General features: G+C 37.4%; 1 protein-coding gene across 1 annotated transcript in view; it reads right to left on the bottom strand.

Annotated features, from left to right (window-relative positions):
• The window catches only part of rsu1 (Ras suppressor protein 1), a 41,856-nt gene that overhangs the window by 9,425 nt on the left and 17,235 nt on the right, over window positions 1-15,196 (bottom strand). The window contains exon 8 of the mRNA XM_030757100.1: window positions 14,469-14,601. Coding sequence (XP_030612960.1) covers window positions 14,469-14,601 — 133 coding nt within the window. The remainder of the gene's footprint in view (window positions 1-14,468; window positions 14,602-15,196) is intronic.

Raw genomic sequence — 15,196 nt, 5'->3', positions numbered from 1 at the left:
AACTCGCGCATAACCTATGGAAACTGTACAGTGTACTGTATGTGCTTGTCTATTTCAATGAACAGGAATGGCTTAACAGAAGCGAGTTGTCCACTAATTGGAAAGTCAGTGGTTTATTCCCTGGCCCCTCTTGTCAGAGTGTATGTAGGCCAGATACTGAAACCTCAGACGTACAGTGGTGTGTGTGAGTATGTCTGATCGATAAAGTACTGTGTAAGGCTATATAAATATCTGTCTATTTAACATTACCCTACTTTAAAAAGTCTGCCTATTTGGAGACACCACAACACCACATCACCATTTAGGGTCTTCCGGGATACATATTTGACAGACAGACAAGTTGAGACAAAGTGGGATCCTTGTGCTCTGCAGAACTTCTTGCCCACCAGGGCCATCCCAGAGGAGATAATAGGGCAGGGGCAGGTGCCAGGAAGCTCCTGGGAGTGTCTGGAATCAGCCAGGCATAGGGGTAGTTGACAGTTTTTGCCATGTAAACATAGCTCTAGGGATAGCAATGCCTCAGGTCCTCAGCTTTGGTTCAGGCTGAATTGTGTCAGCCTCTCAAGGATGGATTACCATTAAATATGGTTAACTCATGTTAACCTCAGATGAATTCTAATCCCTCTGATAATCTCTTAACTATTGTAATCTAGTCTGCTGACATCAATTCAATTCTATTTTATTCATATAGCCAATAACAACAAACAGTCGCCTGAAGGGGCATAAACAAAATTGTACAATGTGTATCCTCTCTGGCTTATGAACAAATATGAGGTGAAATCTCCAAGTTTCATGACCTTTCATTTATAAAGCAAAAAAAAAAAAAATGTGATTTAGAAATGGCAATGACAACTTCAAGGCTGTGTTCTCCCATTTTTACCACTTGCATGTGTTCATCTGCAATTTCACCATGTCCTGAAAACTTGTTCCAAGCACAAACTTCTCACAAACAGCTTTTGTATTAAATTGACCCAACTTTAATGTCAAGTCTCACCATTTGAAGAGAGCTAGGTCTCATGTTATGACCAAGACCACAAAAGATATTGAGAAGACAGTGCATCAAGTCAAGAGCATACTTGTTGCTTTAATGGAATTCATGGAATTGTGGACACAGAGGTTCTACTGCAACCGTTTTGTGGAAACAAGCTGAACTGTTAGTGCTGTTCAATCAACAAGAAAGTTCTGGATATAAATCTTTTGGTTGGCTGGGGCCTTTCTGTGCTTTCCTTGTTCTTTTCCTCTGGGTACACTGGCTTCCTAATACAGTCCAAAGACTCATATTTAGGTCTGGTGCTTTTAACTGGTGATTCTAAATTACCTGTAGGTGTGGATGCAAGGTAGATATAGTGCTTAACTTCAAAGGTGCCGCCATTTGCAGACTTTTAACGTAATAACCCTATTATACTTTTACTGTTTGTTATGTTTTTTGTTTTGTAGCACTTTGAGGTTTTTTTAAAATGTAAGTGCGTTATAAATTAAAGGTATTATTATTATTATTATAATGGGTGTGACGTGCAAATTCTCAGCCTTCAGAAACCATTTGATTTTTTCCAATAGGACCAACGGTCGCGTTTGATCAGATGTAATTTGATCAGATGTCTCAGCAGTGATACACTCAGCGTTAACCAGCTGTTCACGGCAAGTAAAGGCAGGTAACAGGTGCATTGGCGCCAAATGCCGCTGTTAAAGGGTTAACGTGCCCATGGTAAATAAAGGGTTAAATCGTAAATGGACTACTTCTTATAAAGTGCTTCTCTATTCTACTTGAGTACTCAAAGCACTTTATACACCATGTTTAGGGGTGGCTGTAGCTCAGTAGGTAGAGCAGGTTACCTACTGATCGGAAGGTCAGTGGCTCGAATCCTGGCTACTCCGGGCTACATGCCAATGTATCCTTGGGCAAGATACTTAACCCCAAGTTGCTCTCCGACCGTTCTGTCGGAGTATGAATGCGTGTGAATGTTAGCCAATTAAAAGCACTTAGCTTTGTAAAAATGGAAGTGCTTGTATGAATGGGAGTGCATGGGTGAATGCAAAAGAGGTTGTATAAGCGCTTTGAGTGCTCATACTGAGTAGAAAAGCGCTATATAAGAACTAGTCCATTTACCATGTTTGCATTCACTATAAGCACTTTTTATACATCTAAGTGCTTTCTAGCTAACATTCACAGCTCCAGTGAATACATCAGGAGCAACTCAGTGATTAATATCTTGCCTAAGGATACTTTGCAGGAATCAGACCTTCCAATTAATAGATGACCATCTCGACCTCCAGAGCCACAGCCACCTCTTAAGAGAGTAATGGTATTGTGCACTCCATTGGAGATCATTGAAAAAGTAAAGGTTTTGCAGTAAAGTCAACAAAATCTTGCCTTATTAACCACCATAGCAGTTCATTTTCCATCCTTCTCCTTCTCTAGCTCAGGGTCATGTGGGGGGCTGGACCATGCGAGGGACATACCATGTTTGTCCAGGCATGGTATGCTCTGGACAGGTCCATATGCATCCAGATGTGCAAGTGCTCCATACAAGACAGGAGTAATCTTAAACATATGAACAGTAATCAAGCACATCTGACTAAGCATGCTGTTAGCTTAAATACAAACTTATAGAACCAGTAGCATGGCTCTTAAAGCATATTAAAAAGGAAGCAATTCAAGCAATATTTTTTTGCCACCCATTTGTAGCTGATGGTGCACATCCATCCATCCATCCACCCATCCATCCATCCATCAAATCCACTTTCATTTCAATGGTCACTGTGACATATCTCTTTTTACATCACAATCTTACCTTTCTTTTACGATGTTAGACTCAAAATATGACAATTAATTGTTGTGGAGAGGAGTTGTCCTTAGGCCTCTTTACCTCTTAAATTTTTTGCTCAACATTACAATAATTTTAGCAGATCAGGAGAACTATTAATATTCCTAAACAAATAAACAAATTTTATTAACAATAAAGTGAACATTTACAAAGATAATTAAATGTTTTTCAATGAGTGAATATACATTGGATGTGGCAAAAAACAGACAGTGCAAACAGATATTGTAATGAGCACAACAGAGCTGCTTGAAGGGGCTCAGGACTGTGATAACTGATTGAGTATGCTCCTTTCAACAAAAGTGATTATTCATTAAGTCAATATGTGGACAGCCAATGCAGCACACTTAGTGTTGTCAAAACAAGCCAGTACTCGCATAATTGTGGTTACCCAGCATTGATGGATGAGAGGCTCATGGATGAAAGGAAAGGAGGAGGAGTGGAGGGGGGAAATATGTCATAAAGGAAAGATTATATCAGTCTCAAGACAGAACAAAAATGCATCCTTACTGATGCTAGGAACCAATGTTTATTAATTTTTAAAAATAATTTCTTACAGTGATAGCTATATTAAGTTAAATAGTGGTGGGATGAGCTGCTGCAGAAACAATACTGCAAATGAGGGGTTTCAAATACATACCACCTCAAAGAAGAATGTGCATTGCACCAAATATGCTGTCAGTGTTAGAACACACACAGTTGAATTCATTTTTATGGAGCTACTGGCACATCAGTGTTGACAGTAATAGCTGCAATTAATTAAGGATAATCACTTTAATAATTGGTTAATCCGATGCATATCTGAAAAGCCTTTTTAATGTCATTAAAAAAAAAAGTCCAATAAATCCAATTGCAAAACCATTCAAAGTCCTATCCAAAGGTATTTGAACAGTGAGGCCAATCCCTTTATTTTTTTTTATTTTTTATTTTTTTTTGAGCAGCAGAAAAAATAAATCAATCACCATTATTAACCTGATTTGATGACTTACTTCTAACAATGCACTATACAGTATGGGACATATACAAGATACTACATATACATGATTACCCCTACTGAACATGCCGCTTGGGGGTCAGTTCTGTCTCTGGCCTGTGTTTGCCGGCTCCCTCTCCTCTTTCTGCCTCTTGTCCTTCTAAGGACAGCTTCAAATTCAGAGGATTGTATGGTTCCAGTTCCTCTAATAAACATTTTAGCAGTCATATAATTGAGCTCATGTATATGTACATAAATGCAGATGTTGGGTAATACCCAACACAGCAGAGTGTCTTGGATTGTTTGTGCTGACATGTCAGACTAAAGCAAATCTTACTTTTGGGAATAGCTTTGCAGGCAGCCACATATTGCCCAGTAATTCTGAAACACTGACATGTTTACATTGTTTACATGGAAACCCAATAACTACTTTGTAAGTGGACAGCCTCTTTGCCCCATTGCTAAACTGTTAAATACTGCAAGGCCAAATCTGATGATACAGTGCTTATACCTCTGTAGGCTACATTTTATTTGCAGTGAATATCTTACCTGAAAAAAAAGTATTTTAACTTGTAGAGATACTTCATTACTTTAACTATCAGCCACATATCTACAGAATCACCTTACTGAATCCCTCAGTTTATCACTGCAGGTGGTGAACTTTCACACGTAGCTACAATGTTTGTTTAGCACAGTTTCCACAAGTTATAAAAACATAAAACTTAAAATAACTATTCTTTTTTCACAACTTGTACAAAAGTGATTATTTCTGCTGCCTTGTCTGCACTATAGCATACATGAACATAAAAACCTACATTTAATTTTTTCATGTTTTCTTTTCCCAACCCCATTACCTGTTTTAGTAACTTATTTGGATGAAATGATATCCAATATCAACTCAGTAAAAAGTAACAATTTTACTTTACCTCTTTAGTGAATGTTGTTGTTTCCTCTCCAGCGTGGCATTCTGCATTCTTTGCTGCTTATAGATAGGCAGGTGGGCTTGGAAGAAAACGCAAAGTCATGTGGTATGGTACAAAATCGCTCTTTGCAATGGCTGGATCAACTGTAATATCATTTAGAAACTCTGGGAAGCAAGTTATTCAGTGACACAGCAAGGAATTAGCATTTCTGTAAGATTTCAGCAAAGTATTCCAGAACTCACTAAAAGGCCTATCAAACTTTATCAGTGGCTATAAAATAGGTCAAGGTATGATAGCATTTGGAAAATCTTTTATTTCTTTTTAATGTGGCTTATTCAGTGTTTCAATGGTTTGGCAATATGTCAATATTATGCAATACAGTAGAATATAAAAACGAAGACGAAAAACGAAAATAAGACGAAATGATTTAAGACATTCATGTCGCTGGCATTTAAAAAACAAACAAAAAAATGCTGTGATACAATTTTATTTATTTATTTAATGTCTCCCTCCCATTTTACACGCTGTCTCAATTTTTTTTTGCAATACTGTGCAGTCTATAACGTTTTTGACCACTGTTTACACAGGGGATGCACATATCAACTGCTACATTCATTTGCTTTGTTGTTTTGCATTGCTACCCCTATATCATTCTGATCACGATGCAATCTGAAGTTTGGATTAAGTAAGAACTTCTTTCCATTTTTCTTACTTAAAATCTATGTCATGTAAAGACAAGCAGTTGGCATGTGGTCACAGTCCCTACCTATTCCTTTTCTCTCTCTCTTGGTCTTATGCTGAGCAGGCTGGACCCCAAGAGGACATAAAATATCCAACCAGTTGTACAGGCACATGACCAACACAAGCAATAAAGAGCAAAACAGTTCTAGCTAGAGGTCAACATGTGTGTGTGTGTGTGTGTGTGTGCGCGCGTGTGTGTGTGTGTGTTTTCATGTGGAGCTCCAGTGATGAACTGTTAGGGCCAATTAAATGGAGAAGAAAAGAGGCGAATGGATTCAGTTTCCTGATGATGTCTTTATAGAGTTCTGCTATTCCACACGGCTTAATTAATCACAGCAAAGTTCTGTATGTGTGTCTATGTGGGTATGTCTGTGTGTGCAAAGAGAATAAAAGTTGGTATTTGATTTTCTTTTCTCTCTGTGTGTGTGTGTGTGTGTGTGTGTGTGTGTGTGTGTCTGAGTCTGTGTATGAGGACGTGTGTGTGCACATGTGCATTAAAAAGTTAAAAATATGTACACGTGTGTGTGTGTGTGCGCGCGTGATAAATGTTCAGGAAGGCCAAAGGCCATTGATCTGATGGAGGCATTCCTCTCGCAGCCTCCTCATCTTCAACAGAGCAGCTAAGCAATTACGTAGTATCATTTACAGGCAAGTAATGTTTGTAGGAAGGAGGAGCAGCAGTGAAGATAAGAAAAGGGGGAATGGGGAGGGGGAGAAAAAAAGCAGAGGGAAGGAGTAGAAAGATCCTAACTAAGATTCATTTCAAACAACTAAGGCTTTAATGGTGGCAAAGTTCTCTGCCCTTACCATTAGTTACATTTCCTGCTGGCCCACCAGTCTTCTGACAGATATGTAATGCATGTGAGTACTATTTTGTCCATATATTAACAACAAATTATTTACTTTTGTTAAACACATAGTCATAATAGCTCTTTCTGCTGCATGTCTACATCCATCTGCATCTGACCTATAGACCCGTTTCTCACAAAATTCTCAAATTCTTGGTTTCAGCTTGGATATTTTGACACATCTTTTCTAACCTGAAAAATATATACCAACTCAGCTTGGGCCTTGACACTCCTACAGTCTCTGCAGCAATTATAATGCTACAGTTCTCTTCAATGTTGCCAACGTAGCAACTTTATTAGCAACTTCTTTTTTTTTTTATAAAAAAGTGCCCAGTGACAGATCTAATGACTTTACAATCACCAATACTACTTTGTGAGCACAAAGTCCTGCCCTTGTGTTAGGGATGCACCTCCCTCTCTGCAGAGAGGAGTGGGTATCATCTTCCATTTTGTTGCTTTTAACCTTCTGTCATCACAGCACAGCTATTCTCTTTAACTTATGTGTATGGTGACTTTGTCAGATGAACATTTGCATACTCGGGATCCTTAATACCTTTAATTAAATAAAAAGACACATGTTCTTCCCAGTATGTTCAGCCTAAAAACTTTTAGGAAATGGAATGAAGGGGAACATTAAATGAGCAGTAGATGCAAGAAACGCCTCAAATAATTTAAAGCTGAAGGTACTTTTGTGGAAGCGCTACTGAAAATTGCAACTTTACTAGTCGTGCTAAAGTCTACCACCTTTATCAGCAGGCACTCTTCCAAATATTTATAAAAAAAAAGAAAAGAAAAAAAGAGTTCCATGGTTTGTGCCATTTTTTTTTTTTGCACACCTGTATTTGACACAATTATCAATTGGATATATTATGTAGCAGTAAATTAGGTGAACGATTTAAAACAAAAATCTTCTACTGTGCCTATTACATGTAGAAATTGAAAACTTTTATGGAGGCAGCAGTCAATGAAGAAGCACTATAGGAGTTACACTACACGCAATACTGTGCCTGAGTCCAACTGAACCATGCCCAGGTGCACCATTTCAAGTGGGCCAGGACACAACTCACTTGACTGTTCCTGGGCAAGGCCAGCAATCACACTTTTTAGTCAATAAAACTGGATTTTGGGGTTTAAATGCACATGGTGCTATAGGGATAACATAGTAACATATCTGTAAAAACAAAAGCAGAAAGAAATTAAATGAAATTTGTTGCACTGCCTGTATAAAATAAATTCTTGTATCTATGTGCAACTGACCTTTTTAAAGTAGTTAGCTATAATTATTGATGTTGTTGATCTTTACTGTTTGGACCTCTTCTATGCAGAAGAACAGTCTGAGAGATACTGCTGTAGACTTCCATAAACTAGAATCTTATGGGGCAGTGAATGCACAACATGTAGATAGCTGATGCACTGGAACATAAATATCTGTACACTTTGTGGTTTATTACAGTAACTTAATTACAATTGTTGGCACACATTTCAAAGACTTCAGCACACACTGATCTCACCTGGTGAACATTCGAAATGCTTTGTCACAATGGTTTCACCTCCAATTTCAATGTTTCTCGTCAGTTAAACACAAGCACAGTACATGTTGTTATGACAACAAGCGCATGTTCGACTACAATTCTTGAAATCAGGAGATCTTCAACAATTTGCCTTGCTCAACGACCAGCTCTATCCATTTGAGTAAAATTGTCTGAATCTATACAATCATAACTCCTGAAGCCCTAGCAAATCTAAAAATATTAGCAATTCTAAAAATCCCATTTGCAGAAAAAGTATATTATGTAGTCTTTGTTAGTTAAGAAGAAACTAGAAGCAACAAAGCAAGAGACGACTGGTGAAATAACTGCTGGCAACACAAAGTGGGTAGGTCCCAAGTGGAACTATTTCCAACTTTGGGGTGAGCAATTTGAGTGACTATAAGTGACAGTGAAGGACACTGCTGATAAATAGCATGAAAAATATATTAAAGTAGGGCTGCAAGAGTATACTGATTACTTTGATCAATATTGACAACATGACAATATTTATCATGATTATTGAGTTTAGTGATAAAAATGTTTTTATTGCACCATATGTCATGTAAACAGAACACACATTTTCAAGTGCATCTATTAGAAGAAAAAATATAAATATATATAAATAAAAAAATGTACCAAAGCTGAACAAGACTACATCAACAGGATACTGCTTTTCACTTTTACATTTTGCTACATTCCTGTAAATGAATATTTATGAATTAATCTTTGCAGACAATAACGTGTGTATTCACCTGGGCTAAGTACATCCTCCAAAGTAAAATAGAAATAAAGCACTGGGATTGCCACTTGAGAAAAAACATAATCACATTAGGTGATAACATATCTTTTCTTAAGTATGTTTACCATTATCCTGAAGCCTTCATTACTAACCATGTTTATTTGACACATATCTTTGGATAAATGGAATATGATTGCTTTGGTGATTTCAATATGTCTTTGTGAGCTTGATGGATATGCAGACATGATGTACATGCTGACTTTTATGGATTAACTACTTAGCAGGATGAAAGTGAGATGGATGACTGAAAACATCTGTTTAGATCTTTGGGGTTAAATGCTTCTACTAAGGGATGGCATGACGAACTTCCATGTTATTTAAGCGTACAGAACCAGGTCTGTCTGAAAACACGGCAACAACTCCCTAATGGGAATTTAATTTGTTACTAATGCCACTGGAGCTTAGGTTCCCTTTTCTGCTAAATCAGCTACTACATGTGGAGTAGGACAAATGCATGTGGCACAGTAGAAGAAAACACATCTAAACAACTATACATATACTTTATTTTAAATAATGTGCATGTACTGCCAGCATCTTTTTTGTATTTCAGAGACTCAACTAATTTTAAGAAATCATATTTCTGAAATAGGATAAAGTTTATTTTTCCCACCTCAACAATGAAATAATATTACATGCAAGGAAACTAATTAAATACTGTTAATTGTGGGGAAAGAGGTGAGTTTGCTGCTCTTTAGTATGTCTGCCAGTCATTATAATATAATTATATGAAACATGTAAAACAGGTAATATCCCTTCTTTCTCAGTTTACTGTTCTAAGGCATCCCACTGAACTTCTACACTTATAATGAATGTACTGCACATTACCAAAAGGACACTGCCAATCACCTGCTGTAATTAATATGTTGTGTTGATGTGATATGATTTGATTAATGCTATGAACACTGAGTCGCTATTTTTGTCTGCACTGGCCCTCACTACTAACCATTCTGTGCAGAGGGCCTCAGAAAACATTGAGAAAAATATAACAGCAAGATATTCTTTCTACTTTCATTAGACAGAAACTGGAGGTGTAGACAGATGTGTGTATATGTGTGAGTGTGCTGACACAGTTGGAAGAGGAAGGACATTTAGTCAGGTGTAAATAAAGCTGTGAAGAAATTAACACCTGCCAAAAGAGAGGTTGCTGCTAGATGTGTGCGTGTGTGTGTGTGTGTGTGTGTGTGTGTGTGTGTGTGTGTGTGTGTGTGTGTGTGTGTGTGTGTGTGTGTGTGTTCTCTTTTTCTGTTGTACTGTTGTACAATAATACAGCTTTCTTATTCACTCATTTTCACAGTCTGTTCATGTAGTGTCATTCACAGACTGAGGGGTAATCTTAGTGTGTTGGGACACCAAACTGAAAATAGCAATGAGTGGAGTTAAGGTTGTCCAAAGGCCAGCCTGGTCCTTCTTGTTCTTCACATAAGGAGTAACTGAGCACTCACTGAAAAGTGTTTTTGTCAAAAATCTGGTATTTTAGTAGTTTAGCTTCTCAACTTGCTGAAATGACAGGGCTGGAAAATATAAACCAAAAATCATCTCTGTACCCTTTTGTACATACACCCTGTGTTTATGTGAGTCTCCAGGTTCCTTGTTTCTCAACAATCAACAAAAATCACAACAAGACAGTCACCTCTGTTTGTTGTGATTTTTATTGTTTGTTGTCAGAAGTTCATTTGGCGCAATATAAATACAATTGAATTGTGTGAGCTTGTGGTTTGTCTGCAGGTATACAGATGGGAGTGATAGATAAATTATGCATGTGTTGGTTCTATGTATTCTGTCTTCAGCATTGACAGTGACTGATTGGATAGATAGAGTTGCAGTCTATGATACAGACTAGGTAAGCGCTCCATCATCCAGCCTGACAGACACGAGTGGTCATGATGTGCTTGTATCTGAATCTAATGTGTAACTTTTTATTCAAAAATACAAACTAGATGTTCTTGACTGGCTCCACATATTTTAGTTATAGAGCAAGAAAAAACATGCATAGACAACAATGCCATTGGTTCATGGTTACTTCTACTGAGCAAGTAGAACAAAAGTTTAATGGTGGATGCTTTAAAAATAAAATAAAATTCATTTACAGAAGGTACCTGGATATTTTGTTGCTGTACTGAATTTTATTTAGGTGTGCTTTGTTTCATTAATCCTTGAGGCATTTCTAAAACTTGACTTGACTGGAGAGCTCTGTATATAAGACCCAATTCACACTGCATGTCTCTGTACACTTTCACAAACAATGTGCTGCAAAACCCTAAAGATGCTCCAATATCAGAGCGAAGACTCCAACAATCAGATGGCACCCTATGAGCAAGCAGAAGGAAGAACTCCCTTTTTAAGAGGAAGAAACCTCCAGCACAACCAGGCTCATGGAGGGGCAGTCATCTGCCACAAATGTTAAATTCTGGAATTAAGAGTGATTTAGGGAAGAAATCTTAAAATGGGAGAAATATGATCTCTCTTTCTAGTTCTTATTATACTATTACAGCGTTTTGGATGAACTGAAGGCTTTTCAGTTTAAATAAGGAATTACAATAGTCTAGAGACAGAAAAAATGCATGAACCAGTTCTTCAGGGTCACTCTGAGACAGGATGTTAGCAATACTGCCCAGATAAAGGAGGCAGTCCTACATATTTGTTTAAAGTGTGCAGTGAAGGAAATATCCTTGTAAAAAAGAGTGCCGCTGAGCAGGTTTGCTGCTTTAGATTCGTAACTGTAATGTCACTGAACAAGTGTGTGAAGGTGGATAGATGATGGATCTAGCATGAACAGTACGCGTCTATGGTGTGAATTTGAACTTCCTAGGTCCCATCGTTATCGAGTTATCCAATATAAAACAAAGGTTATACACAGAAATGCTATATATGTTCTCATGCTAACAAAATTTTCAGAAAAGGTAACCTCTGACCTCTACCTTCAGGTCAAGGTAGCAGAGATTCTGATTTATCTAAGACTTTTAGTACATGTATCTCTGGTGTGAATTTGAACATCCTAGGTGAGATTGTTCTCAAGTTATCACATTCACGAGATTTTCAGAAAACTTCACTTTGGACCTCTACCTTGAGGTCAAGGTCCCCAAGATTCAAACTCGTCACTGATTTGTCATCTGGCTTCATAGATAAATGGAACTGAGTTTTATTTGCATAGCAATGGAAATTGTTATGTTTTTTTTAAACAATATTGCCTAAGGAAGCCTATATAAGGAAGAATGTATAATGTAAAAATATCACTCCCAACACAGAACCTCTGTGGAACTACAAAAATAACGTGTATGGCTCCTTGCTAATGCCATCCCTACAATGAAGCATAATGAGTGTATCATGGGGAGTGGTCTGAACTGTATGCTGTCAAATATAGAGAGATCCCTCAAAAAAAACTTGCCACAGAAAACATGTGATCAGCCATTTCCATTACAGTGGGGTAAACAACTATTTGATCCCCTGCTGAATTTGTAAGTTTGCTTATTGTCAGATCCCAGTTTACCCCTAATACAGGAAGTCTGGACTAGTGCTCCATTTAAAGGGTCAGAGTTTCTGAACCTACAGGTGCTATCCTATTCGAAATGTACAGAAACTATCTAAGCTGATAACGAGGAGACTCGACTAGCTCTGCCTTCTGTCCGAGTGCCAACTCCACTATCCTATGCAACCAATGCTGATGCAACCAACTAGCAACCGTAACAGTTAAGTGCAATCAACAGCCACACCTGTTAACAGCAGCCCTCCTCTAATGATCTGGTGAACTTGGTAAAAACACTAGGCCCAAAGAAATGAACAGTGTCTAATTTTTTTGGTAGTTTCATTTTAACGGAGAGAGACAGAATATCAACCAAATATCTGGAAGAAAAAAAACACATTACATAAAAGTTATGAATTGATTTCCACACAAAGGCAGTTGCTAATTTGAGAATCCAGCTATGAGCACATTAACATCAAAGGAGTTTATAGTTCTAGACCAAATTTGAGGAATTTAAATATTCACCCCAGTGTGCAAAAAGCACAGTTCAAAGCCCATTAAACAAATGGATAGCTTAAACCTATTGTCATGACACTTTTTACCTAGTTCTTATAATCTGACTGTTGCAAAATGTTTTTAAGAGCAAAGAAAAAGCAAATTAAAAAAAAATAAACAACATTATTAAAATCTTGCATATTTTATAGCAGGCCAAGGATTTAGGGTTCTCTTTATTCTGATTATGCTTCGAGATTAACTGATGGATCGGCTGTTGATCAGAATCAGCCTCCAATATATCTGATTCTGAGCCAATCTCATTAACGTGTGCTGCACTCTATAAATCTAATTACATGGAACAACTGAAGTGCTTCCACTTCTAAGCAATAGGTACAATATCAATAGGCACAATACAAGATTTGACAATTGTCAGTGACAGTGAGAAAAAGTAAATAGTTACATAAAACTCTGTATGATTGAATATCATATTAATATGATTGCTGGTTATGAAAACAAACAAACAAACAAACAAACAATTATTATAAGCTAGACTCACTGATTCAAGACACCACAATCCAAGTGTTATGAATCATATTTTAGTTCAGAAATGTTGAAATTATACTCAAGAAATTCTCACAAAATATGTAAGTAGTATATTTTAATATGTCTATCACAAAGCAAAGCAATAAGGTGTGTCACAACAATTATTTCTGTTGGTTGTCTCTTTTTTTTTAACCAATGCATGTATTAAAGAAAATGTCAACACTGGCACTGAAGTCCACAATTTACCAATTTGCAATATAATATAATATAATAGAATATAACAGTCATCCCTCGCTATATCGTGGTTCACTTATTGGGGCTTCACTGTTTCGTGGAGTTTTCACTATATTGCAAAATTTTGTGGTATATAGGTATTTCTGTAACACCCCATAACTATGTTCATCACTCGGACGAAGAGATCAGTTACGCCTACACCTTTAGCGGAAATAGAAGTAATGGCTGAGGGTGAAGATACTGCACCACATTCAGTACTGAACAGCTACACACTTCATCAGCTTCACCATTCAAGTTGTAGTACAAGAGTGGGACGGGCTTATAAAGCATTAAAATATATATAAATATTAAATATATAATAAATATAAAATATATTTTCACCTTTCACCGGGGTCTCTGGAATGTAATCCCCACAATAGGTGAGGGATCACTGTATTTATTATGCAGGTAAAAATTTCACTGAGATTAAAAATCTCTACTGCAAAGTGATAATGATTTATTACTGTGTTTATTTATTTTTCGTGTTTTGTTGTGTGGCTCAAAGAATGTTCAAATCAGACAGCATGTAGCATTTGTATGCACTGCTCTATATCTCTACAGTGCTATACAGAAAGCTCATAGAAGTATGCAAACATAAAGTGGAATGGAATATGGTTGTGATATGGTCTTTTTGTCTCTCTCACCCACAGCCACACTGTGCAGGGATCAGTTCCAGACCATGCCTCAGAGCAGCAGTTTGAAGCATTCACACAGAGGATTTGCAGCATCTCCTGCTGCTTGGAACAAAGAATTAATAGCAGCCTTCTGCTTTCCAATGCAGGCTCCAACTTTCTTCTTCACCAAAGTACTCCTTAGATTTATGTCTGTGCTCTTACACACATACATATGTACTAGACACCTCAAATCAGATGCAGCTGTTTCTTATTTGTTATGATACTTAGACTACAGCCCTCAAGCACATATTTCAATTCAAGACTTAAACTGAGGACATGACAAGAACCATTGCTGAGAGTAGCAACTTCTGCTTGTTTGTAGTGTGATGAAGATAATTCAGGCACTGTATATAAATATGTCTGTGTCTGTGTAACTGTTAGTACTTACTATTTATAGGTCTCTGAACGAACATATTCAAAAACATGGGAGACTCCTAGCTGGAACTGGTCTGCAATGGGAGTAACCCAAGGATTATTTTCTGCTTTAAACACCTGCTTAGGACCAGTCAGATCCAGATTACCTGTAGACAAGGGAAACAAAATACACCACTGAACCATTTCCACTGACATCTACATTCACCTTATGTCTCGTGTTTATCTAGTATTCTGTAAACTGTCTTGATGACATTCACACAGTTGGATGCAGTTTGCTATGCAGCTTCACAGAGCCATCAGGCTGAAGGGCTTGATCACAGGGACTGGAGTGCTAATTAGGGAGAGAACAGAACTGCTCCACCAGTTCACCCACCCAGATTTATTCAGTTGCTACATGAAGTTAGTTGTTGGCTTTCTATATGTGTAAAAGCCTTTAAAAAGAAAATGGAAAGGATATATTTCCTGATTTCTAACATGACACAGAACACAGCTTTTCTCCTCAGATTTCTGTTTAAAGATATACACTCAGGTTAATGTAATTTGGATCATAGTGATGATTTAATGATATGTTATCAGGACAAAGAGCAAGTCCCCATAATGTAAAGCATTCAATTTTAGGAAAAAAGACTTTGGTTAGGTCAGTGCTAGGTTTAGTTTAGGGTAAGAGTAGGGTTCAGAGGCAGTAGGGTTCAGTAGGGAAAGTCTCCAGGAAAGACACATCAGTGTAAATCAATGTGCTAT

This window comes from Archocentrus centrarchus, chromosome 20 (genome assembly GCF_007364275.1).
Source record: "Archocentrus centrarchus isolate MPI-CPG fArcCen1 chromosome 20, fArcCen1, whole genome shotgun sequence".
In the NCBI taxonomy this organism is placed as follows: domain Eukaryota; kingdom Metazoa; phylum Chordata; class Actinopteri; order Cichliformes; family Cichlidae; genus Archocentrus; species Archocentrus centrarchus.
Note: the sequence above shows the minus strand (reverse complement) of the source record. Positions and strands in the feature narration are given on the sequence as shown.